The sequence below is a fragment of the Kwoniella europaea genome, chromosome 1 (assembly GCF_036810445.1).
Source record: "Kwoniella europaea PYCC6329 chromosome 1, complete sequence".
NCBI classification, from domain to species: Eukaryota; Fungi; Basidiomycota; class Tremellomycetes; order Tremellales; family Cryptococcaceae; genus Kwoniella; species Kwoniella europaea.
In genome coordinates this window covers 9,007,285-9,031,277 of record NC_089487.1, presented here as the reverse complement: position 1 = coordinate 9,031,277, position 23,993 = coordinate 9,007,285, and the positions used below count along the sequence as shown (strand labels likewise).

At 45.3% G+C, this 23,993-nt stretch overlaps 8 protein-coding genes across 8 annotated transcripts; 4 read left to right on the top strand and 4 right to left on the bottom strand.

Moving 5' to 3' along the window:
• Window positions 1-1,859: 1,859 nt before the first annotated feature.
• On the top strand, window positions 1,860-2,635 carry V865_003439 (uncharacterized protein; the record flags this gene model as incomplete). Its single annotated transcript, XM_066227236.1, has 4 exons — window positions 1,860-1,964; window positions 2,067-2,320; window positions 2,385-2,538; window positions 2,615-2,635. 4 exons carry the CDS (start codon window positions 1,860-1,862, stop codon window positions 2,633-2,635), a joined length of 534 nt encoding a protein of 177 aa, XP_066083333.1.
• A 512-nt stretch (window positions 2,636-3,147) lies between these two features.
• Window positions 3,148-5,450, bottom strand: V865_003438 (uncharacterized protein; the record flags this gene model as incomplete). The annotated part of the gene is made up of 13 exons (XM_066227235.1): window positions 3,148-3,222; window positions 3,282-3,409; window positions 3,473-3,556; window positions 3,619-3,706; window positions 3,768-3,968; window positions 4,033-4,098; window positions 4,194-4,507; window positions 4,571-4,629; window positions 4,698-4,807; window positions 4,864-4,880; window positions 4,948-5,061; window positions 5,114-5,258; window positions 5,337-5,450. 13 exons carry the CDS (start codon window positions 5,448-5,450, stop codon window positions 3,148-3,150), a joined length of 1,515 nt encoding a protein of 504 aa, XP_066083332.1.
• A 276-nt stretch (window positions 5,451-5,726) lies between these two features.
• Window positions 5,727-9,111, top strand: V865_003437 (uncharacterized protein; the record flags this gene model as incomplete). Its single annotated transcript, XM_066227234.1, has 15 exons — window positions 5,727-5,858; window positions 5,945-6,023; window positions 6,091-6,533; window positions 6,606-6,745; window positions 6,825-6,961; window positions 7,079-7,213; window positions 7,272-7,380; window positions 7,497-7,735; window positions 7,834-7,949; window positions 8,006-8,034; window positions 8,102-8,180; window positions 8,271-8,396; window positions 8,462-8,581; window positions 8,662-8,724; window positions 8,800-9,111. 15 exons carry the CDS (start codon window positions 5,727-5,729, stop codon window positions 9,109-9,111), a joined length of 2,259 nt encoding a protein of 752 aa, XP_066083331.1.
• Window positions 9,112-9,701: 590 nt separating this feature from the next.
• V865_003436 (uncharacterized protein) lies at window positions 9,702-10,639 on the top strand (the record flags this gene model as incomplete). Its single annotated transcript, XM_066227233.1, has 3 exons — window positions 9,702-9,759; window positions 9,841-9,899; window positions 10,088-10,639. The coding sequence occupies 3 exons, from the start codon at window positions 9,702-9,704 to the stop codon at window positions 10,637-10,639; spliced, it is 669 nt and encodes a 222-aa protein (XP_066083330.1).
• A 659-nt stretch (window positions 10,640-11,298) lies between these two features.
• On the top strand, window positions 11,299-13,640 carry V865_003435 (uncharacterized protein; the record flags this gene model as incomplete). Its single annotated transcript, XM_066227232.1, has 4 exons — window positions 11,299-11,539; window positions 11,665-12,364; window positions 12,427-12,498; window positions 12,575-13,640. The coding sequence occupies 4 exons, from the start codon at window positions 11,299-11,301 to the stop codon at window positions 13,638-13,640; spliced, it is 2,079 nt and encodes a 692-aa protein (XP_066083329.1).
• A 189-nt stretch (window positions 13,641-13,829) lies between these two features.
• Window positions 13,830-18,841, bottom strand: V865_003434 (uncharacterized protein; the record flags this gene model as incomplete). Its single annotated transcript, XM_066227231.1, has 27 exons — window positions 13,830-13,888; window positions 13,986-14,005; window positions 14,074-14,130; window positions 14,192-14,241; window positions 14,326-14,547; window positions 14,657-14,687; window positions 14,737-14,956; window positions 15,027-15,097; window positions 15,174-15,301; window positions 15,369-15,424; window positions 15,500-15,546; window positions 15,599-15,667; window positions 15,746-15,872; window positions 15,931-15,956; window positions 16,010-16,101; window positions 16,156-16,180; window positions 16,243-16,479; window positions 16,559-16,585; window positions 16,647-16,672; window positions 16,729-16,746; window positions 16,812-16,888; window positions 16,950-17,103; window positions 17,178-17,285; window positions 17,357-17,374; window positions 17,453-17,515; window positions 17,610-17,742; window positions 17,811-18,841. 27 exons carry the CDS (start codon window positions 18,839-18,841, stop codon window positions 13,830-13,832), a joined length of 3,192 nt encoding a protein of 1,063 aa, XP_066083328.1.
• A 781-nt stretch (window positions 18,842-19,622) lies between these two features.
• V865_003433 (uncharacterized protein) lies at window positions 19,623-20,984 on the bottom strand (the record flags this gene model as incomplete). The annotated part of the gene is made up of 2 exons (XM_066227230.1): window positions 19,623-19,852; window positions 19,985-20,984. The coding sequence occupies 2 exons, from the start codon at window positions 20,982-20,984 to the stop codon at window positions 19,623-19,625; spliced, it is 1,230 nt and encodes a 409-aa protein (XP_066083327.1).
• Window positions 20,985-21,631: 647 nt separating this feature from the next.
• V865_003432 (uncharacterized protein) lies at window positions 21,632-23,683 on the bottom strand (the record flags this gene model as incomplete). Its single annotated transcript, XM_066227229.1, has 7 exons — window positions 21,632-21,888; window positions 22,074-22,482; window positions 22,565-22,801; window positions 22,897-22,967; window positions 23,038-23,408; window positions 23,490-23,545; window positions 23,612-23,683. The coding sequence occupies 7 exons, from the start codon at window positions 23,681-23,683 to the stop codon at window positions 21,632-21,634; spliced, it is 1,473 nt and encodes a 490-aa protein (XP_066083326.1).
• Window positions 23,684-23,993: the final 310 nt, after the last annotated feature.

The window sequence follows — 23,993 nt, the reverse complement described above, 5'->3', positions numbered from 1 at the left end:
CATACCTCCCCTCTCCCAACCCCCTACCCTTTACCCACCCACCTGCCCGTTCCCCCGCCACTAAACCCTGGATGGTGGTGGAAAAAGGATGGTAGGTGGGTGGAGGGTGGGTATAGGGCAGAGAAGGGTGGGTTTGGGGAAAAGGAGGGTGAGTAAGTGGTAGTGGTGGGTACGTGGTAGACGAAGAGTGGTAGGTGGTAGGTGAGTAGTTAGACGACGGTTGATAGTCGCATGACGATGAAAGATGCATATACGGTATCGATCTGGTAGAGCTCGGTAGGTTTGTTGGTACCACCCGGTGGGATTGGGAATTGACAGCAGTGCCAGGTGGCTGCGATGGCACTACGGGTTTGATAGCACTACAGGTGCTATCGCTCGTATAGCTTTCTTCTCCTTTCGTTTTCACCACACTTTCAGGTCACTACCAACACAAATCTCGATACATGCGCAAACTCGATGCAGCAGCATGGTATATCAGACCTGCACGACGATATTCGACCGCTTCCCCAAAGAAAATTATATCCAGCCTGTTTGCAAGTCAAAGAGCTTTCCAGGTGCTAGAGGGGTCGAACCGATCCATACCATCAGACCAGGGCACATAGCGAACACTGGACACGAAGGTTAGATCATAAAACGTCATGATTGATGTAACCTTGATCAACCGATCTATAAATAGATGAACGGCTGACCGGTTTATCGTCTCATATACTAGACTGATCTTTGATTGATTCACCCGCACCGATTCCCACGGATACAGCTCACACGAAGATATTCACTAAGGTAGTCAAGATTATCGGAACTACAGTATGTCTCGGCTAGTCGGAATACCGAATCATATACGATACATGTGATAATCTTTGTCTGATGGGACTAAAAGAGATTAGCAGATTAGTTGGATCAATCAACGGGTTGATAGGATATTTTTAGGTCGATCCGCCAAAGGTGCCTTTGGGACAGCATGACATAATGCAAAGCTGTTCGGTTAGCGGAGATGAGAACTGATTGATAGTGAGTACCACGCTGGTTCCAGTTGGCTTGATGGCCATCCACCATAACGAGTCAATGAGGACGACCCTCAGCCAACAACAAGGAGAACCATCAAAATAGGAGTAATCCAGAAGCACCTCATCGTCGCGAGTCGTCGCGAGAAAGAAGAACAACTCCAAGAGTCTCATTCCTCCAGAGATACTCAATTTGGCCACGTCATTCTGCAACGGACCTTCCATCAGTAGTGCTACTGGACTGAGAATATGTGAAGCTCTGCCGGTGGGAAAGGAGGTGTCTCAATTTAGCGTGAAGTACAATAACATGATGCACTGCACTGCAGTCCCATCACACTAGAAACCAAAAATAAGACCATGTGAGTATTGCCGACAGGACAGAATCCACTGACCCCCCGAAGAAGTCACTAACTTAGTCTCCCGAGCGAGACCATGAGTACCAGTGTGGTCTACCAAATTGATAGAACACATGATGCTCTCCTCTCTCAGCCTTCCCACAAGGGGACACTGGTCGAACCTAGAGGCCACTGTCACACCGAGGACGATCGACCACATTGTCCGACCTCCTTCTGATGGATATTTCGTCATAGTCTCACAAGCGAGGCTATGATTAGTTCTTGGTGGTTGACCTCGCACGTTTCAGTGTCCAATGTGATCCATGTGACTGACTGAGAGACCGTCCGACCGCCGAGAAGACCATCATCGACGTGGACCTTCTGGGTCGTCGTAAAGGTATAAATAGGGTGCATTTCTGACAATCCATAGAGGTTCTTTTCAACAACTCAACAAGTCCACATACATCAACTTACTTTAATCGATTCGATCAAGCAGTTCATAATTTTAAATACAACAACCAAGATGTTCACCAAGACTCTCGTCGCCCTCTTCGGTTCTTTTGCTGTTCTCAACGCTTTCGCTACTCCAGCTCCACTCCAAGCTAGAGACGAAACTCACTCTGTCAACGTAAGTCTCACCATAACCCTAGCCGAAGACCATACTAGCTATACAAGCCAGCCTCTTCATACACATTTCACTGATCACTGATATCACTATTCTATTTTGTAGTTAGTCAACAACTGTGGAAGCGGTAACGCCGTTTTCCTCTACGCCGACCACGGCGTCCAAGGCTCAGGGGTCATCTCCGGTCCCGTCAACGGCGGAGTCGCCTGGGTCGATGGTTTCGCCGGAGCGGACTGTCAATCCTCAGGAGTCAACTGCGGTATCGTCGAGTTCACCTTGACCAACAGTGAAGGCGCTGGAAAACAAAACGCTGCTGATTATTCGCTCTTGGATGGTCCTGGATTGGGTAACCACAAGTAGTAAGTTGAACGATCTGCCGTTATCAGCTGGAGATTGTTCTCTTAAACTGATAACCTTCAATAGCACTTATAAGATGGACTTTGTCTTCACTGGATCATGCACCAATGGTCCTGGTGGACCTTGTACTGGAGATTCTGCTGATCAATGTCCCGGAGCTTATTTGGGATCTTCAACCGAAGGTGGAGCACCTACTCAATGTCTCGCCGATAACACTGGAGTGAGTACCCGTCGCTCCATCAAACTAAAGGTAAACTAATCGTGACTTATTGCTGATCTATGATATCCGATCGTAGATCACTATCACTTTCTGTTAAATCCTATCGCTTTCTTTGAACACTTTAGAAGTGGTTCTTAGCCGTACGATCTTAGTGATCAGTATCTTCAAGGTTCTGGAAATCATTGACATGAGTTGAAATAATTGATAAAACGCATAAAATCTGGAAAGAAATTGATACACTTCTTTTTCCAACCATGATCCTTATGTAGCCGTATACGTTTGTGCTAAAGAGAAAACGAGGAATAACCAAAATTATTCAAGTTGGTGATGTGAATGAATTCATTTTGTGTAAACTTTTCGATAAACGTAGAGCAGTATTTGAGTTGACGCGACAAGCACCACCTTTGGCGAGCTGTTGACCACTTGGACCATAGTCTTAACTATTGATACATCTCTAGGTGACTGGCGTACGATATTATATGCGATACCTGCCCATGGTGTACGTACTGTGATAGAACCGAACATCAATTTAACGGTGTCTACTATTCTATATTTCTCCCAGTTCACACTCTTGAATCCGACCAATATAAAGTCCTAACATCTATTGATTCATTCCGTAGGTTTGAACTTCCTCTTGGCAAAGATCAGCGCGGAGATCAATAGTGCTCCCATAGCGCATAAACCCTGCCCGCACATATATATCAGTCACGATTCTTGGACCCTCAAATTGGTCGGTAACTCACGCCAGCAGTCAAGAACAAGAATTGTGGTTTGCCAACTTCCACAAATGCCGCGTATAACGAACCCAATAATGGTGGCGAGGCAAGTTTGGCGGCGCTGAATACCATATCCAATGCCGCGAGAGCTTCACCTAAATGATAGAGAAGATAGATTAGCTTGCTAGCTATTCTAGATTGAAACAGGGAAAACTTACTTGAATGTTCGGGCGGTGCATAGGATACAAAGACAGCTTTGAAAGTTGGATTATCACCCGCACCGAAAGCCATGATTGCGAAAGCTATGTAAGACGTCAGCTGGAATGTCACCGATGGTGAATTCGGTGACAAAAAGATCCCTCACCCGCAAGGACTTGTTGATATGACAAACTCAACGAAACGAATCCCAACGCCACGGCATCGACAATCACCGAGAAGAAGGCGAGTATGACCTAATCGATGAATTAACATGCTGCCCACATAGATCAGAAGAAGAAGTAGATGAGAACTCACATCGAAATAATTCGCATCTTCCTGCTTGGCAGAGGTATCTCTCCGGACCAAAGGTTGTCTTTCTCCATCTGCTTGTTTCTTCTCTTCTTTCCATAATAGATATCTATTGTACCCTGCTCTACCGAATTTAAGGATGAAGGGGAATAGGATGATGAGGTAGGCAAATCGAGAGAATGTAAGGAATGCTAACATCCATGCGTTCTAACGAAACAAAGATGTTAGCTTAAAGAGAATGCACCAACTCCGTTGGAAGACATCAACTCACATTTTCTGGGTTGAAGTTGAATTTATCACTAAGGAACAGCAATGAAGCAGTAGCGATGAACACGGTCTATACCACATTCACCCAATACAGGAAGATCAGCTCCATTCTCTTTCAGTCCTGTCGTGATGAGCAGACAACAGCGAAGATCGCTGATCACTCACTCCCGATGTAGTCATGAACAGACTCAAAGCCACCACAAACAATTCCCAATGCAATTTCCCCTTATGTCTATGTGGCCAGATCAATTTCAACGGTTTAACTGGTGCTTCTAGACTCTCCGTTATCTCCGCTACTATCCCTCTCCCTTCTTCTTCTTCTTCTTCGTCATCTGATGAGTTATCGTGATTCGACGGGAATTTCCTAGTCTCTGCGATGAAGAAATAGGACCATAACGATGCACCTATCTGGGCACCTAGGGCTATGAAGTATGGCACGGCGATATTGGATACGTATCGCGATACCAGCGCTGATATTACTGATAGTACAACCATCTGGTCAATTTTGATGCGGTTATACAGAATTCGATGGAGTCACTCACTGTACGCTGTTCCTGGACCCAGTAAAGCTACTGCTTCCATACGTGAATAGAATCGAGTTCTACATTGAAGTCATACCGTGATCAGCTTCTGTCTGTGGTCTGGTAAAGATGTCGAAAGCTGACCTACCTCGCATCATCCGTCGCTACGTCGGCTACACACAACGAAGGCAGAAACACAGCTTTGGTAGATGCTGAGACGAATATACCTGTCAATATGAGCAGGATCCAGACAATGGTCTACATATAAAGAGATGCTTGTTAGCTGAGAAATTGGACGACTATGAAAAGCTTACGGTGTTATTGACGTAGTCTGTAGCGAAGATAGTCATACATCAGTGCACAGTACGTGCTACCTTCTAGCAGTATCTGAGACTTACAAGCCAAAAGTATCGACCCCGTCGATATAGTCGCTATCAGTGGACCTATGACCAACAATGGTCTACGACCATATCGATCTGATAGACTCTGTACATAGGGCGACGAGAGGAATGCTGTTCGATAGATCAGCATTTGATACACATTCAGTCATTGGGGAAAACTTACAGAATATCCCATCCAAAGTAGCTAAAGCAGCTAGGACACTGCCTGCCAAAGCTTGTACATCCCTATTGGCACATCTCTCGTCTCCAGGATCGGGTATGCCGTCTGCCCCTCTTGATGTCCAGTAATACCTACACATCACATATTTCTGAAATCATGGGAGAATGGACGTAAAGATCAGCTCCACCCGTTGAATCTTCAAGTGTGATCCCGTGATACGACTTACGACCACGAACAGGTTTGATGCAGCCACCACAGATGGTCCGATCGTACAGAGAAAGACATATGGCAAAAGTCGATCGACCGAGTAAGACGCATCTTTCTTCGGTTGAGATGGCATCCTGAGAGGAGCAGGAGGGATGGTCGAGTATATGGCAGAGATGTATGTAAGGGAGAAAGTGCAGAAGTGAAGTAATGTCTCATCCTCTTTCGATCCTATGTCATGCTCGTAGTTAGGATGTCATCTCGTCTGATCCTATCTTCCACGTCATCACTTTCACTTCTCACAGTCATCATCCTTCATTGTACCCTTACCCTCCTATATGGTCCTCCATCATCAATCCCTTCCTCCTCCTTCACGACCTCATCGCAACTGGTATAGCCAGCCACAGTCACCATGTCAGTCCACGAGGTGACCTACAACTCTCTCAAGGAGATGGGTATAGATCCCGTCATAGCTAGGGAAGCTGCTTCGAGGTTTCATAGCGTCGAACCAGCTGTCAATTGGTGTTTCGGTGATGGGGCGAACGTGAGTGATAAGTAGGACATGAAGTTTCATTTTGAAAAGGACGGACCTCAATACAAGGCTGACTTGATGCTGTCTTCCATACATAGTGGACCCCTGAATCTGCTAGACCGGAAGGGCCACCCTCGTACGATTCATGGAGACCACAACGAGCCTACGGTACTTCAGGTGAGTGAAGAATCTTCCCCACAGTTTATCAGCTCATCTTCAGCTCAATCAATCGTACTACCCATAGTCGAGCACCGAGAAGTGATAGACGTCGATGCACCTTCATCGGTCGAACCCAGTCCATCACCACAACCACCTGCATTCGCATCGAATAATCCATTCCGACAACACCTTTCACCGCCCCCTCCACCTCCTCGACGCAATATCGCTCCTGCACCTTCCCTCACTCCCACTGTCGTGAATGACGATGATGATGAAGATCTTCGCAGAGCCATTGAGCTCTCTCAGCAATCCGATGGAATAGGCGGATCTGGAGTAGAAGGAGAAGACGAGAATAGACAAAATAGAGAAAGATCCGTTAGAGCTACTGGACCCCCTCCACCCAGCCCAACCAATCAGCCTATCGATCTTACTGGGAATGACGATGATAACTTAGAAATAGGGACGCTGTTTGGACCGAGTAATAAAGATGATGCGGAGGGAAAGCTGGCCATGGTTCCTACCTCTCAGGTAAGTAATACTAGTCAGTGCGTCGGTGACAACCGCGAGACTGTGCTGATGAGATCTGTTTAACTTCCAAAGAACAACCCCAACTCGATGTCGAAAGAAGACGAAGATATGGATCGAGCGATTCAAGAATCCCTCATGACCGCAAGCTTCCACTCAGCCTCGAATGTCAGAGATACCGATAAACCTGTACCCTCGGAACGGATAGACGGAGCGTGAGTATCCAGTCTATCAAACACCAATAGCAGATGAACTGACCCGGTCATTCTTCGTCATCCCCCTTTAACTTACTAGGCCACTCGTCCTGTACTCAGAATCAGGCCATTCTACCTACGCAGCCAATTTCTTCCAAGCGATGTATGCTGTCCCACAGCTCCGTGAAGCTGTGGCCAGTGTAGTGGCTGCGAACCAAGCTAGTGAATCGTCATATAGTGAGTTGTGAATTCCGCTTTGACATGGCTCGTGGAACATTCGCAGTGCAGGATGGTCGACAAGATGGTATCATTTTGCAGCAAGGTGCTGACAACTCCATTGCCTCACCTATTCAGAGGGTAAAATAGTGAACCAAATCTATGATTCTTATCTCACCTCGACAACAAGTTTCATCGAAGTCGACGAACAACTTAAAGCGTTTAGAGACGGAAGGGAACCCAATCAATTACCACCCAATGCACCTGGGGTTGGTGAGTGCCTTCACCTCTGGATATCTCTGATAGAGATTTATATTGACGACTAGTTTAGAGCTTCACCAGCTGTTCGTTCATGAGATGACCAATATCATACTCTCCCAAATCGGTGATTCACCTACGCCGGAAGATTGGAAAAACCTGAATGATTCTGAACCTGAGCGGTGAGTCAAATGCCCTGATCGCTCTCATCAATCAACCGTTACAACTATCGAAATACTTCATAGGACGATAATGTATCTATTTTTACTGACTTTAATCTCTGAACACATATCATTAGACTCTTCAAAACGCGAGTGGAATCCGATCCACCGCAAAATTCATCCTACGTCACCTTCTTGCGATCCTCCCATGTCTCGCCTGACATATACTCGCATTTATCTCAGATACTCTGGAACACCGATTCGGATTCGCAGCAGCAGAGTCTAATAGATCTGGGCGATATATTGACGGTAATGCTTGAATGGGGTAGTGGAGCGAAGAGGGAGGTCTGGAAATTGGAAGAAAGAGTTGTGCTGGGTAAGTTCCCTGCTGCATTGTCTTTATATGTGATCAATGTCAGGTGTCCGTGGATCACTCCGTATGGGTCTGACTGATTCTGTGTTCTCTGACCCCAGATCGATTTATGAAATCCAATGCCACCTACTCAGCACAGAAGCGAGCTCACCAGTCGGTAATGGCTGGAAATGCTCGACGTACTCAGGAGAAAATAGATCGCTTGACGATGCACGAGGTAAGTAACCTGATTATGAATGAAGGTGAAGACGTCTAATTAACTTCGCGATACAGGGTAACGATTATCAGAAGAGCATATCTTCGTAAGTCATCATTTTCAGCTGGAAAGTGCAGGAATTGTTTTCAACTGACAGGAAAATCACCCACTAGGCTGGTTGAGCATCTCGAAAGTACCCCCGAGACGGAAGATAGTATGCAGAATGAATCGAGAAGGGAGATGAAGCAAAGAGTGAGTCAGGTTATATACACATCCCTGACTGCATTTCTATGTAACCGTCTTAACGTGTCAGGTTAATTTTCAATATTATCCCCGTATCAGCTCGAGAAAATCCTCAAACTCCTTCAACAGAAAGTTTCCACCCTTCAACTCGAGTTGGAACAACATACCCAAGCCGCTTCCGGCAGTGTTTTCGATACCGATGATCCGTCCTACAATCAGCATGTTGTAAGTCAGCTTGGTAAGCTAGTGCTCCTTGAACCGATCAGCTAATCTTTCTGGTTCCGAAACAGTACATACTGCGAGGTATCCTATTCCAGGATGGCGCTCTCGTGGGAGGTAATCATTTATACGCATATATCAGGGGAGATGATGGGAGATGGTGGAAAGTACAGGAACATCAGATTGAGCCGGTACGTCCATGACTAGCTACTTTATATGTATAGTCTTTGGCTTAAGCCGGAGCTTATTTGTCGTCTACGACTCGGTTTAGGTTGATTGGAAATCGATAGCGGAAGATAAAACTGGATTGTGGATGGACGGCGGTGCATATATGGTAAGTAATCTCTCTGCCAGTGTACCACGAATATTTCAGCTCATGGAGACATCTGACTGTGTTTCCCTGTCGCAGCTCATATACTCAAGAGACGGTCCTCGTCCTTCTGCACCCCCTTCCAACGCTTCATCGCGGATCGATCTATCACCCGCTACCACAATTCGAAACGACCTTCGCCAGACGGCAATAGTACCAGAGGACGATCTGATAGATATAAGTATGACCACGGATACATCTTTAGCCTCGACAAGACAGAATACACCTGCACCCTCTATCGGTATAGGAACAGGAGATGAGGAAGGGGATGTGGAGATGAAGTCCACTGGTACTTTGGTAGATAGGAGTGAGAGACTGAACCTTGCTGAGAGTGAGGTTGGTCGAGAATAAGACGTTGACAGATTTGCGAGTGAACTCCAACCAGTTGTTGATTTATGGTAAGACAGGTAAGCATAGCTATGGACCTCACGATTAGATCTACTGTAATGCATGTATCCTGTGCTCTATGATCATTGGGACTTCTTGACATACCGCGATTAGACCTGTAAACATCCGCTTTGGGCATAAGTCGGAACGGCTGTGCCCTAAATGAGTACTCCCTGTCTCTATCACTGATGAGAGGTCTGTGGTTCTCGATCGATGATCGATATATTCATCAAAGATCAATTATCAGTCTAAAACAGTAATCCCAGACATGGACATGGACATGAACTTGAACGTTACTCGATTACTTGATTTCCCCGATCATCCCATCGTTCCGTGCCTTGAGCAAGTCACCGATGATGTCATGGTTTGTTTACATGAAAGTACACTCGATCACAAGACATCTACTACTCTCTGAAGTATATGTATATATGGTAGATGAGATCCCCAGACAGACACCCCCCTTCTTTCTCCCCATCACATCCATCCTGTGCAACTCAACATACACATACAAATCAACTCCACTTACCGTGTAACGCCACCAAGATCAATACACAATGCCATCGTCTAAAGGAAAGCCTACCGGCCCCAAGCTTCGAGAAGAGGTGAAAGAGAGTGAGTGATACGATCCTGCCTCTCACTAAATGTAGTAGGTTTGAGTTCACTCGCTGATGCTGATTCCTTCAAATCCCATAGAGGTTCAGAACGAGACCAACAAGGACGGGTCTGGTAAAGGACAGTGGAGCGCTTGGAAGGTAAGTTCAGCTTACAATCATAGTCGAGGAAGAGAGTGTCTTCTCGCTCCGACTGGATACCGGATTTGCGTCTGATGCTCAGACCCCTGATCCCTACATTCGTCATGACCATTCATCGTGGACCTCTTCCATCGTACTTATTACCTTTCTTGAGGACTATGCTGACCATTTTCACTTTATAATCGTAGGCAGCAAAGCTCTCGAAAGAGTACGAAGCAGAAGGCGGATCGTACGAAAACGAAGCTGGATCAAAGAACGAGCCACAAAAAGGAGCTCCTAAACCCAAATCCAAGGGAAAGAAGGACGCAGAGGAAAAACAAGAAGCTGAGAAGGAGAAACCTAAATCAAAAGGTGCTGCTGCTAAGAAGGATGACACTGAGAAGGTAGAGAATGAGAAACCCAAGTCAAAGGGTAAAGCTCAAGATAAGAGTGAAAAACCAAAGTCGAAGAAAGAAGAGGAGAAGACTGAAAAGCCAAAATCGAAAGGTAAAGACCCCTCTGAGAAGAAAGAGGAGGAGAAAGAGAAACCGAAGTCTACCGACAAACCGAAGTCCAAAGGTAAAACCGAGAAGAAGGATGATGAGAAGCCTGCCGAGAAACCGAAATCTAAAGGTAAACCTGCCTCGACCAAGAAAGACGATCCGGCACCTGCTGAGAAGCCTACTTCGACTAAAGGAAAGAGAAAGTCGGATGCTGGTGAGGTCGATAATGACAAGAAGAGTAAGAAGGGTAAGGCTTAGACTTAGGTGGATTATCAGTGTATCATAAATATTGTGGTTGAGTAGTCGATCTGTCGGATATATTCATAACACAAGGACACGAAGATTATATGTAAGCTGTATATAGGTCATCTCCAACCGCTACTGACAGCAGTTTTTTCTAACATGATAATCTGCTATTGACCTGTCTCTTCAAAAACGTCCATACATCCATTTTCTACCATGACTGTTCATATACCTGGCCTTCTCACGCTGTTGTACTGACGTATCTTACTCATCATGAGCCATGAGTTCACATAAAGGATCGACATTCCTACAACCCTCGGTATAATGACGAGTCATATCACGCATACATCCAATGTCTGCACCATCCTTTGACACTACATCGAGGTGGACTGTTTGATGCTCCGTGTTAGACTTATAAGATACAATGATCCTAGTAAGGTGCAGTCGATCATCTAGCAACATCACCTCTCTCGCCACTATCGACAACTATTGACACTGCGCAACTCATCTACACAACTCGTCATTCGCAAACTCTTTCCCAAACACACATAACACTGTCTTCTAGGTATGTCTCGCTCATGACCTAAACACCAACACATATCATCTTGTCAAACCAGGCAATCTTTAATCACAATTGTCTAAATCATCATTGACCACACTCACATCTACGTTCAATGGCCCCACAACCCATTTCTCCAGCAGAAATCTCCCAACGTTCCCTCAAACTATTCAACCCCAATTTCAAGTCCCCTCGTGCAGTCCGACAACCGACGAAGCCAAATCTGGCATGGTCCAAGCTCCCTCCTCCCGCTGCTGAACTCGACGAGAGGCCGAGGTCCAGAGTGAGGAGGTTCAGATTGTGGAAAGAGGTCACACCCGAGCTAAGGAAGGTCGTACTGGATCAGAGGAAGAGATGTGAGTGTGTTATATCAGACAATCTCTTTCGTCGTATAATAAAAGGCTAGCCCTCTTGTCATCTTTCAATTTGGCTATTTCCTCTATAGTAGCTTGATAGCTGATACTGTCCTTGCACTCAACAGTCCATCTTCGACGTTATCAGTCCTATGCCATCCCCGCCACTTTCTCCGACGAGAAACGTAAATTACTTCCTGTACCTTTACCTAGACCTACTCGACCAGGTTTGCCCACCTTGAAACCTAACGACCATGAGTGGACTTGGAGCACGCCTTATAGAGATCGGCCTCGACTACGACCGCTATCGAAAATGAAAGATGATCCTTCGTTGGTGGGTGAAGGCGGATTATTGACTCCTCCTTTGTCACCAGAAGTGCAATGCATCGACGACGAGAATAAGGATGTCATGCAGGTACTCAAGGATGACGGTTATGGTATAACGGAAGATCATGATGTCCAACTAGGGCTACAGTGCAGCTTGAGCGGAATTGAGGGACGACAGTCCTATCGTACATTCAAAGATCAATCTACTCAGACCGACCAGAGTGAACATCCCTCTCCTGTTGTGAACGAACCGCCGACTATAAGTCAAGGTCATCTTCCAAGCGATCCATCATCCAGCTCTTCCTCGTATTGGCTTCCCCCTCTTCCCCCATCGAACAACTTACCCTGGCGTAACAAGTCCATCGCCAAGAGAGCACGCAATATGAACTACCAAAAGCTGTTAGAATATAAATGGATACTCGACCAGGAACATGAGCGAAGGTTTAGAGTGGGCATGCAACAGCTGATGAGGGACATGATGGAATGGCAGAATGACCATACGTAGGTGATGTCACATGAATTAGACTGGACATTGATGATCTTACGTTATTTCATTGTTTTAGACTACCATACAAAAAATGGAGAAGAGATCATAAATGGAAAGAAGATGTTGATTTACGGGAGATCCAAGACACGTGAGTCAATCAGCATTCCCTTCGTACTTCTATACTTCTTCAACTGATATACTCGTTTTCGGGTGCTTCAACACAGTACGGAATTCTTCACAAAGATCCGTAAGAAATCATCCAATATTTTCCTATACCTTTCTCCAAAAGATATCAGTCAGGTACCTTTTCGAGATCGCGTACATTCCTTGGTTAAAGATGAGGAAGATCGAAAGAGGCGTAAGAGGGAGAAGAAAGAGGCCAAGAAGAAAAAAGAGGCGCAACTTGCAGACAAGAAACAGGGTAGGCCGGATGTGAATAATAGCTCAACTCTTTCAACGTCAAATTCGTCTATCTCAAAAGTTCCGAGTAATGACACTTCTTCGATGGGCCAGTCACGATCTAGAAATCCGCCTGTTCTCCGGAACAGCAATGGAGCACGATATCCGGAAGAAACGAGTAGATCACAAGTCGATAACATGATTATCGATCTATCTCCTTTCCGAAATGATCCTAAAGTCTCTGCGGAGCAGCGTACGGGATTGACAGATTTGATTGGGCGCCTGACCGACTTGAGAGGGCGGAAAGAGGAATTGACCATGAAATTGGAGGAGAAAAAGAACAAGGGAGGAGAGCTAGTTCTGAGTCAGAGCCCGATTGAAGAAGATGGGAGTAAGACAGATGGAAGGCAGGAGAAGGAGAAGGAAAGGTATCTGGATAACCCAATAGACGGATCTGGCCATATCATTGTAGGACTTGATATGGAGGATGTTCAGACTCGATCGAGGGATGATGAAGATCAGCATTTCGCGAATAGATCGGCTTTGTCCAAGGATGAAGACGCTACCATAGATATGGACGAGGTTCAAGTACGATATGGTTCCCTCAACTTGGATGACGATACCGCCTTACCAATTTCGAGTGATATCCCTTCATCGGCCTTCTCAAGAAGAGAAATCGAGATTGACCTATCTGATGAATCCCATTCGAGTTCTTTCGAAGGTGGAGATGATGACCAATCGGTGAGATACGACATACTCCCGGTGAAGCTGGAGGTCGACGACGAAGGCGATGAAGTGACCATTACACCTAGTGTTGATATGGTTGATCAGAGAGATACACTGTACTCCGGCTTGGGAGGGAGTCTGACTAGTCAAATTACTTTAGTATAGTCTCGATTGCAGTAGGCTAATTCGTCTCCACAGAATACGTTTGTAATCTTCGATGCACCTACCATGAAGTCTGATCGTAGTCATCGTCTTATGCATGTTCATACCATCGTTTTTCGAGAGTGACGTTACATCATTATATATGACCATGTACTCGCACGTCAAGTTTTGGATCATTCCACTTGCACACCCTTATTCACCAGCAAACAATCTTACAATGAGGTACGACGTAGAACCAACAAATCGGAAGACTGCGAAGTGGTGTAAGCCAAATCAGCAACCATAGTTTCATGTAGTTCAATCGGGTATCTCGATCTGCTGAGTCATCCAGAAGAAACAAAAACATACAAGCGAGACCAGCTACCGTACTACATAGATAACGTGCGTCAGTCAAATTCATAGTGAGTTTGATCGACCACCTGCTTGGTCAACTCACTATAGAAGGATACCCATATATGTAGTTGCCAAAGCACTATCTCCACCACTCGTTTGTCTATATTATATCGAATTAGATAATAATCATGCTATACAAGTACATACAACGCTGTACTCACAAAATAGCAGCTGCTAAAGCTCCATTAGACATGGTCCAAGCTAATAACACCTGTAAGCAAAAGTTGTGTCAGCATATTACAATTTCTCGCCGTTATGTGTATTCACGGGCCTTGATAATGTATTGCCGACTCACATTAGTCCTGACATTTTTATAATAGTCCTCCTGTTTCTGGTCATCAGAAACTACTTTCACCTCCTTCGGAGCTTTTGTAGCTAATACTCTCAATTCTGAGGAGTACACCGCGTTCAGATCTTGTTGTTCTACCGGAACGTCCACTGTAACTTCATCCTTTGAATCGGATTTGACGACTCCCAGATCTTCGGAAACTTTATCCGAACCTTTCGTTCCCCACGACTACGATTACAAGGATGCAAGAGTCAGTATCATAAAATAGGACAAGAGACGAGCGGTGTATGTGCAACAGGACAAGGAAGTGGGAAGAAATTGGAAACTGTAAACTCACAACGTCATGTACGTTACAAAACGCATATACGCTAGACGAACATTAGCTAAATCTTCCTTCCACAAAGACAGATCACCCACTTCAGCACATTGACGTAACTCGGAGCCAATAACAGATATTGCAAGAAAGAAGTGAGCATATGCCAAGGTTCCAATGCCAAAAGTGATGAAACGATGTATAGACCATACGTCGCAGCGAGAGATACGACAATATTCCTGAAAATCTTGTTACCGAAGATATCGTCTGCGCTGATCGATCCATCGGCAGTTATACTCTGGATACCTCTCACTGCAAGGTAGACTATAACAGGTGGACAAGAATATCAGCTATTGACTGTCAAAGACAGAGTCATAAGGTCGATGGGACTTACTAGCTGCGAATAGCATATAAACAGTAATTAACGCGAATCCAACCATACTACTCGTATAACCGACTCTGGATCTATTCACATTGATGAATGGTGACATGATCAGTTGATTACACTTTCAAAGTGGGCTTGCCATACAGCAAGACTCACCCTGCAGGTCTATTACCCAAAGCCAACAAGAAACACCACAACAGCAAAGCGATATATAAGTAATGTAAGGGCGTATTGACGTATTTCCAGGCCGATCCGAGTGAGTTGAGAGAACTTGTCAAAACGAACTGGAAGATTTGGTCAGCTACAGCACCAGGACAACGAAATAACAGCTGATGGGTATGATGAACTTACAAAGGCGATGTAGAAGTTTCCCAGAGCGAACCAAGCGAAGATCATGCTCAAGGTTTCTATACAAGAAGGAAGAACAAAACCCACTCGTCAGCTTAATATTCTAAGATATACAGCGATTGAGCTAGACTCACGATACACCAATTCGATATGAAGGAAAAGTTTTCTCGTGAAGGTATGCCTGTTGATGATATCAGCTAATCTTGTCTTCACGCCACGAACAGCTAACGCACGATGACCTATAGAGATACCCGAAGTGTACGATCGAATGTATAGCAGCGAAGAAAGAACCATTCAACCATCTATCGATTGCCAACTGAACGTCAGCTATCTGATCATGTGTTCAACTTCGCCCGTTCACAACAGGGTATTAAACCTACCTTCTTCTCTGAGAGACCAACTCCGGCACGGTATCGGGTACATCTGTGATAGCGTATGCCGATTTGACATAATGTAATTTCCACTTGCATTGTCTCTTGCTGACCAACTCCCAGCATAAGATACGATCTAAAAAAAGGTGAAAGAGTCAGCTGCATGTCATCTCATCGAGCACATAGCAACTCACCCTCGGCGAGATACATATTTGCGGAACTGGACAAGATATTAGCAGATAGATCATCCTAAAAGACAACAAAATATCTCACAAGATACCTGCACCTGCACCATGCATGGTCTCGCCGATGAAATACTGCTTCAAAGGTCCATTCCCATGATCATCATTAAGCAAAGCAATATACTGAAAATAGAATCATAAGCTTGAGTCGACGACACACAACAATCGAGAGCTTACTCTATAGGCTGAGAAAGCTCCCGGCCTGAAAATCATCATATCAGCTTTTATATATTTCACCTACCACGGCAAGAGCAGCCCACTCACAGCACAGTGATGTACCCGAAGATACTCTCCAGTGGTTTATCCAATATATTCGACATCTTATATTCGAAATTCTGGGCAGCTACCAGAGGGTTCAAGAGATTCTTCCAGAACATCCCTTTCAAAGCTACGATCTCTCCACATGCTCCTCCGACTGATGAGTTGATGTCGAACGCTTTCCAGAGATGGTAGATCGAGTCAGGACCTGGTTGAGTGCCTACATCCAAGAGGACACAAACGCTGAAAGTCACAAAAGCACCCGGCATATCAGCAGGGCGATCCATCAAGATCAATCCGGCCAAGATCAAGACATGCTCACTTTGGTTTGAGACACGCTCCGAAAGCACTATTCAGCAGATGTCAGCTAGTCCCCTCTGAAACCCAGTACAGAGGATATGACAGCTCACTTGAAGAACCATCTATGACTGTTGATCTGAGCAACATTGATAAGTTAGCTAAATAATCAATTCCGTGAACGGCCTAGCTGACCTTTTTCTGATTCTTTTCCTGCGTATTTCAAGTATAAATCAGCTACACTGCCTCGTCGACAACATGTTTCGAATATAGCTCACCTTCATACAGAATATCACCTGTATAGGCACAGTATTCGATCCACCCGGTCCGATCTTCCCATTAGACGTTATCGATACTGATTTCCAGCCTTCTCGTTAGCTTCTGTGCTTTCTGCTATTTGGAAAGACTCAGCTCACGTTGAGTGGTATATTCGTACAAATGTGCTGTCACTGGCTTTCCATTGACCACGTTCTTACCCACTCCATCTTGGTATACACCTAAAGCAGCCAACACCGATCTTGTACGTGGGTTGATCTTCAGTCGTCCATCTGCCACCACGCACACGACGACCTGTTTGTTGGATCATGCAAAGTACTAATCAATAAGCATACTCATTTGGGATTGCGACGGGAAATCCACCTCACCTTCTTCCAGCCGTCTTGGCCCCATGTTTTACTCTTATTCCTCGTGCACAAATGGGCGATATTCTGCATGATACCTCTCATCGTTCGACAAAAGAGGACGTCATCTTCCTATACAGAGAGACGATTGTTCAGTGGATGGTCATAATGGCAGAGAGAAAGATATAAGCTATTGGACTTACGTTGTACATCGTGATGACCTATGCAACGCCAGATCAATTGAGAGTCAAAATTAACTCCTATACGCCAGTTTCCTGAAATCGAAAAACAGGACTCACGATGAACAGTTCAGTCTGTCGAGGTGGATCATACAATCTCTGACGAAGTGTATACTTATCTTCCTATATTCGTCCGAAGCAGCAACTTTTAGCTAGTCTCCTACGCGATACTCCTTGATTCAAGCAGACGGAGATATATATAGAAAGTTCGACTCACGACGAAATCATTGGGATCACAAGTAACAGCCGTATATCTCATCTTGGTAAATTCATTTCCCTCTCTTATCGGACATTGATCCAATAGCATTGTAGGTACATCTATATCCAACACCAAGTGTCCTCGGAACAATCTATATTGTCATATATGCATTAGCTATTCGTCGGATTCAACGGTGATATCACAAGTGTTCACACTCACTGTACCCTTTTCTGAGTCCTGTTCCTTCTCACCACCCTGGTAGGTAGTGGACCATAATGGACATTCACCTCTTCATCATCCTGTCCTTGCTGGGGCGGTTTCGAATATCCATTCCTTTGCTGTTCATTATCGACCCATCGTCCTGGTAGCATCCCCACATCTCCTCCATCACCTTGCGAAGCTCCATTATCCGATAATTGATACCTTGATTGATTCTGCGAGGGGATACCGAATCTCGCATCAGGTGCAGCATGAGACAACAGCGGTGCAGAATCGTTTATATCATCATCTTGCCCTCCAGCTACGTGGTTACCATACCCGTGCGGAGGGTAGGATGGATGATGTGCCAATCCTGCCAGGTTTGACATGGATGAGGAAGATGAGTCGTGGGGTAGTAATGGAGGTGGGGAAGATAACCTATTATCGTAAGATGATAGAGGTGCCGAAGAGTGAAATGATATATTTGTATCGAATCTCGTTCTTCCTCCACCACCTGGTGGACTGATGGGTACAGGTACAGGCACAGGCGAAGGCGAGCCGTAAGGTTGTTGTTGAACGGGTAAAGAGTATCTTGGAGCACCACCACCGATCGATTGGTGATGGTGAGTCGGTGAAAGGGGTTGAGAAGCATGATGTCTACTTCCCTGCGGTTCTTCCCATCCTTGATTCCCTTGTTGGATAGGCGCAGGCGGGTTGAAGGGATCCCCATATGGCTGTGATTGAGAATTGGGAAAGATCTGAGGGGGAGGGGATGAGTGAGATTGATGGAGAGGTGGTGGTGTGTCGTATGGGTTGGTCATCGGCGAAGGGTACTGTGGGTTTGGATCGGATAGGTAATGATGTGAAGGTGGTACACCGTATGGTTGTGGTTGTGGTTGTTGTTGCTGATGAGTAGGAGGGTAAGAAGGGAATGGTTGACCTTGGGAGTGAGTCTGATGAGTTGGTGAAGTGTATCCTCCTTGTTGCTGCTGTTGCTGTTGCTGCTGCTGTTGTCGGCCATGCGGCGGGGTGTATATATCCCCTGGGTTCATGGTGATGGTACTCGTAGTGGTATGGGGAGAGCGTTGTAGTGATCAGATGGTGGGAGTGGGAGTGAGACTGCGTTGTATGAGAATGCAGATCTATGGTTGATATCGATTGATGTATGTACGAGCACTAAGCATAACGTGCACTGACCTCTCTCTTGTTCGTCTTCTGCGTTTCATGCTGAGTGAGGCGGGGTAATCTTTATGTGGACCCTGAAAATCAACTTTTGATCTTATGCTGGAATATGACGCGTAAGAGTCAATTCTTAGTGGCTACCATACAAAAGAATACGACAGGAGATACAAGGCGATGCAATCATTCCATCATCTTTGACCTTATCGAGCAGATAGCCAGCACAGCTTTCGACATCGCCAGCGATGAAGAGAGCATTTTGCGCGAAGGGTATATCCGTGGAAGATCAATCCTCTCTATTCAAGCGCATCGCATGTCTGGTCATCACTCTTTCCCCGTATCGCCTACGGATTTTCCGTAAAATCAAGTTCTATTTAGGTTGCATGCTCCGAGAGACAACGTTAACGATCATGATTCATAGATGTTAGCTCCATGTTATGACAGTATACTAACGAGCCATACATAAAGTTGTACTCGCAGACACAATGACATCCTCTCTGAGCATCCTGATCATGCACGAACGAAAGTGAAATGTCTTGACGAGGGCAGATACTCTATACAGTATGCGATCTGGCCATCTTCATGGTGATACCACGCAACGAGCATACACTACCGCCAAGTGTCTCTCTGGGGAATGTCTTACCACACCGTCTTTCACAATCCACCATAGCTACTCTGAGCTTGAGTTGGACTAGACCTATTGAAAAACCTTGAAAATGGATTACCACCATTACCATTACCGAAGAAGGAAGATCCGGCTCCTTGCGTTTGTTGCTGTTGTTGAGCTTGACTTCGAGATTCATTCCTACTCAAGAATGGATTTAATTGTGATCTCGTTCCAGTCGCTGAAGTAAGATAATCATCCCATGTTGACCATGTTGTACCTGTTACAAATAGCGTCGACACATGTCAACATGAAAAGTCACGGTGAAACGTTATATACTACTTGATTTCGATCTCGATTTGATGACATATGATTTTGGGAGGAAAGATATCAAATGAAAATCTATACTTACCATTAGCGTCTCTATTCAAATACGTACTACCCCAACCTCTACTCCTCTTGACAGCTTCTTCCTTGCTCAGTTGGCCTTTAGCAAGTTCCACCTCCGTACTGAGCAATTCATTGACCCTGCTTATCGCTTGGGTCTTCACAATCCGTTCATTCGTAACCTCTTGACTGACTAGATCTCGCTTCTCCCTAATTTCTTCTAAATCTCTTAAAGCTTTCAATACCGCCTCTCCACCGACGTTAGCATTTCTACTCAGTGCACTCATGAGATTTGTCGTTCCTCTTGAAACATATTCGCTCAGTTCCTTTTGTATCTCAGATTTCTGGCTGATAATCTGTTCACTCCCTTGCAAAGTACCTATCGCATCCTTCTTCAATTCCGAAATATAACCTTGGAATGCCCCTCCGATGGTTGTTGGACCATCTCGAAGACGGGGTACGCCAGGTGGTAATGTCGAGCTCCAATATGCACTATGAGGTGAAGTGGCGTTGGTGTTGGTGCCGAATCCAGTGTTCAGACCACCGGTACCAGCATTTCCCCAGCCAGTTCTGTTAGAAGTATTGTTGGTTTCGTTGATGAACCAATCGGGTGGTGGGAAACCTTGAGAGGGATCGAATCTCTCCCCGTTCCTTCCATAAGAGATGTTGGATGGGACCGAAGGTGGTGGCGGATATCCATATCCATATCCGAAACCAGGTCTGTAGAATGGACTGTTGGTATTGGTACCATTGAAGTAGGATGAGGGAATACCTGTACCTGTGGGTATACCACCATAAGTCCCGAATGGTCGTTGTTGAGGTTGAGGTTGACCAAACAAAGAAGATAATGGGACTGAGGACTGGGGTCCTGTGGCATTACCGAACAACGACGATAATGGTACAGACCTTGGACCACCAGCAAAGGTCGATGGGTAACTTGGTTGAGTACCTCCTGCGGATGCTGCTTGAGCTGCACGCTGTCGCAGGAGCTGTTCCAGTAATCCTGGAGGAAGATTGGCAGCCATTTTCAGTCAGCCGATCCTTGATGAGTATCAATAGTTTCCTTCTTGATGAGTAAGAGTAATGGCGAGCACTATATTGTGTGAATTCACTAACAAATATAGATTACCAATATGCTGTCAGAGTCAGAATAATAGTGATTTTCAAGAATAGTCATGCAGTGGCGAACAATCTTCTCAGCCTCTTGTAAGGTGGACATATTGATTAGAACTCTCGTTTGATGCCTAAAGAAGTATACATTGTGATTCTCCGACACTGCAAGGTAATGCTATGCTGGAATGTGAAAGGATCTATCATCTGAAGAGTGTTTCCGTTTCGACTCAATACAATCTACAGGCTGAAGTCGTCTTGGAAGATCCTTTGTGGTACCTCTATTCTGCTACATATTGCTCAACAGCGTTAACGATACGTCATAAGTATGAGGGTTATTGTACAATCTCCCTAGTTGTCAGTCACTTTCGTCCCCCACGGCATGCCGAGGTAGATCTCCATTACCTCAACGGAAAGGTGGTTGTGGGAGGTGACCAATGTTGTCAGAGGGTAAAATATGACAACTAGGTCTCCAATCGATGATCAGAACATTGAGAAAACATGTTATATACGCTATCATACATCATACATGGCTAAGCCTCATATTTCCTTCAACGCACTACTACTTCTTGGTGAAGAACCCTTTCAGCGTACTTTGACCTTTCGCCGCTCCTCCTCCCGTTGCTTTCTTGGCAGGCAGGTGCGATCCAGAACTAGCGGGCGGTTTAGTCGTACCACTACCTATCGACGAGGTTGACTCTCTCTTAATGATCTGAGGCTTTGTCGCAGGTGCAGGTCTTGACTTAGCTTTTGTCGAGTCTGTTGGCTCGTCAGTCTCTGATGCTGTGTACGATTCGTCCGTGGAGTAGTCTTTGGTAACTGTAATAACAAGAAAAGCATGTCAGTTTGATCATTCCAACATGACGTGGGTCAGGAGAAAAGGGCGAATGGAACTCGAAATGGATCAGGCAGTGAGTCTTGACCAAAGTTGGAACTGATCTTGTTGAGAGGTAGAAATATCCCAGGGCCGTCTAGATTTTCGAACGTAAGTTGATCGCACTCACCCATCCTGCCTTTCTTATCCTCCACCGTCTTACTCTTCTTAACTCTTCTCTTCTTCCTGACTTTCCTACTTTCCGTACCGGTGACAGCACCCGGTTCTTTCTTGACTTTCACCTCATTATCAGACATTTCCATATCTATATCCATATCCATGGACATCATAGCTTCCATCGCTCTTTGGTCGTCTGCTCGAATCATCGATGAGGTAGGGTCCACCTTTTTACTTCCGCCAACAGTAGCCGTCTTGGGGGGAGGAGCAGGTTCATCTTCCTCTGTATCGGAATGTATCACTCGTTTCTTCTTGCCGGATATACTACCTTGTGTGGACGCGGGAGCAGGAGTGGGTCTAGTAGAAGCAGGTTTCGATGTATCTTTGGTAGCAGTGGATGAGGAGGGCTTCTTGGTATCGACCTGGACAAAAAGTACATGGACTAGTCAGTTGCAAACCAACGACCGGTATCTTCATGGATCACCACTTTCGAGAACAACTCACCTTTTTCGTTTCATTTTTCTGTGGCTCCTCCTTCTTCTTCACCTCCTCTTTCTTACTACCCCCGACAACCTTCTTAGAGCTCCAATCAATCCCACCATCTTTCATAGCTTTCTTCTCGGCTACAGCTGGTACAGCAGGTCTGAAGGTCTCTCCAGAGATGGTACCGTATATCTGAGCATTATGATAGTTCTTGTGTTCTCGGAGTGTGAGGTTGGGTATGAGGTATTGTGCAGGATCCTGTGTAACATGTAAAAGAATCAGTCTTGACAGTCACTGCGACTTGGCGATGCCAGTTGCAATAGCGGTGTCATCGTGATTTCCATTGTACTCACGTTGATAGGTGAAGGTGCTAGCGAATGTATATGCAAATTCAATGTATCTTGTTCGAACAGTTTCTTCTTCTCTGTGTCGTTGAGCCGTTCAATCAGCACGTACACACGCACTGTTGTACCCAATCATTTGGGATTACTCACCTTCCAACCCATCTTTCCCAACCAGTACCACCCCCCACCTCTTTACCTCTTCCCTCTCCAGCGCTCCCATCTCCTCATCATCCTTCACTGACCCTGGAATAGGCAACTTCAGATCACCCACCAGACCGTCTTCCGCACCATTATCATTCCCCACCTCTTTCTCATCATCATCATCTTCATCCTCTGAATTTCGATCCCCTTCTGACATTTCGTCCATATCGACTATCCTCACTCTCTGTGTGGAGCTTCCGTGGATCTGTGTGAGGGAGTGCAGTTGAGTCTGATTGATGGTCGATGTGGATAGTAATGGACCGGTAAGAAGGTAGGTAGGTAAGAGAGAAGGGTTGGAAATGTAATGGGATAACAACAAACTGAAATAGACAATCGTCAAACATCAGCATAGATTAGCGTCGATTCAAGAGTGATTATGGAAGTGAAGAGGCAGTACTCACTTCTTGGCTGTATTCACATGACATCCCACTTCTCTACTTATATCTCTATATGTGACCTATACGCGAAATATCAGTTGGAATGATCGAAGAACGGAAGGTTAGAAGGGAAGAGAAACACCTACAATCCTGTTATCGTTCTCTATCCATTGAGTCAGCTTACGAGTAGCTACCTTCTGCTGATCTTCCGAGACCATCATTCTTAACTGTGATTGTGATGTTTGATGCTTGAAAATGAGCAGAAGAAGAACAGTGAAAGTTGAACAAGTGGACAAATGAAAAGATGGAAATGGACGCGAAGGTGGAGGAAAACAATGTGATCCTCAATCGTAGATCAATATCAACATTATGGATTTACTGCACTGCAACTTCACTCAGTTATGCATGTACACGGGTGCAGAAGATCATGATGGATATACGGAAGATTCACATCGTCCTTGACAAAGACTAATCATGCATGCATGCTATCATCGTTTATCCTGTCTTTATATCTTTTCACCTTTTTTT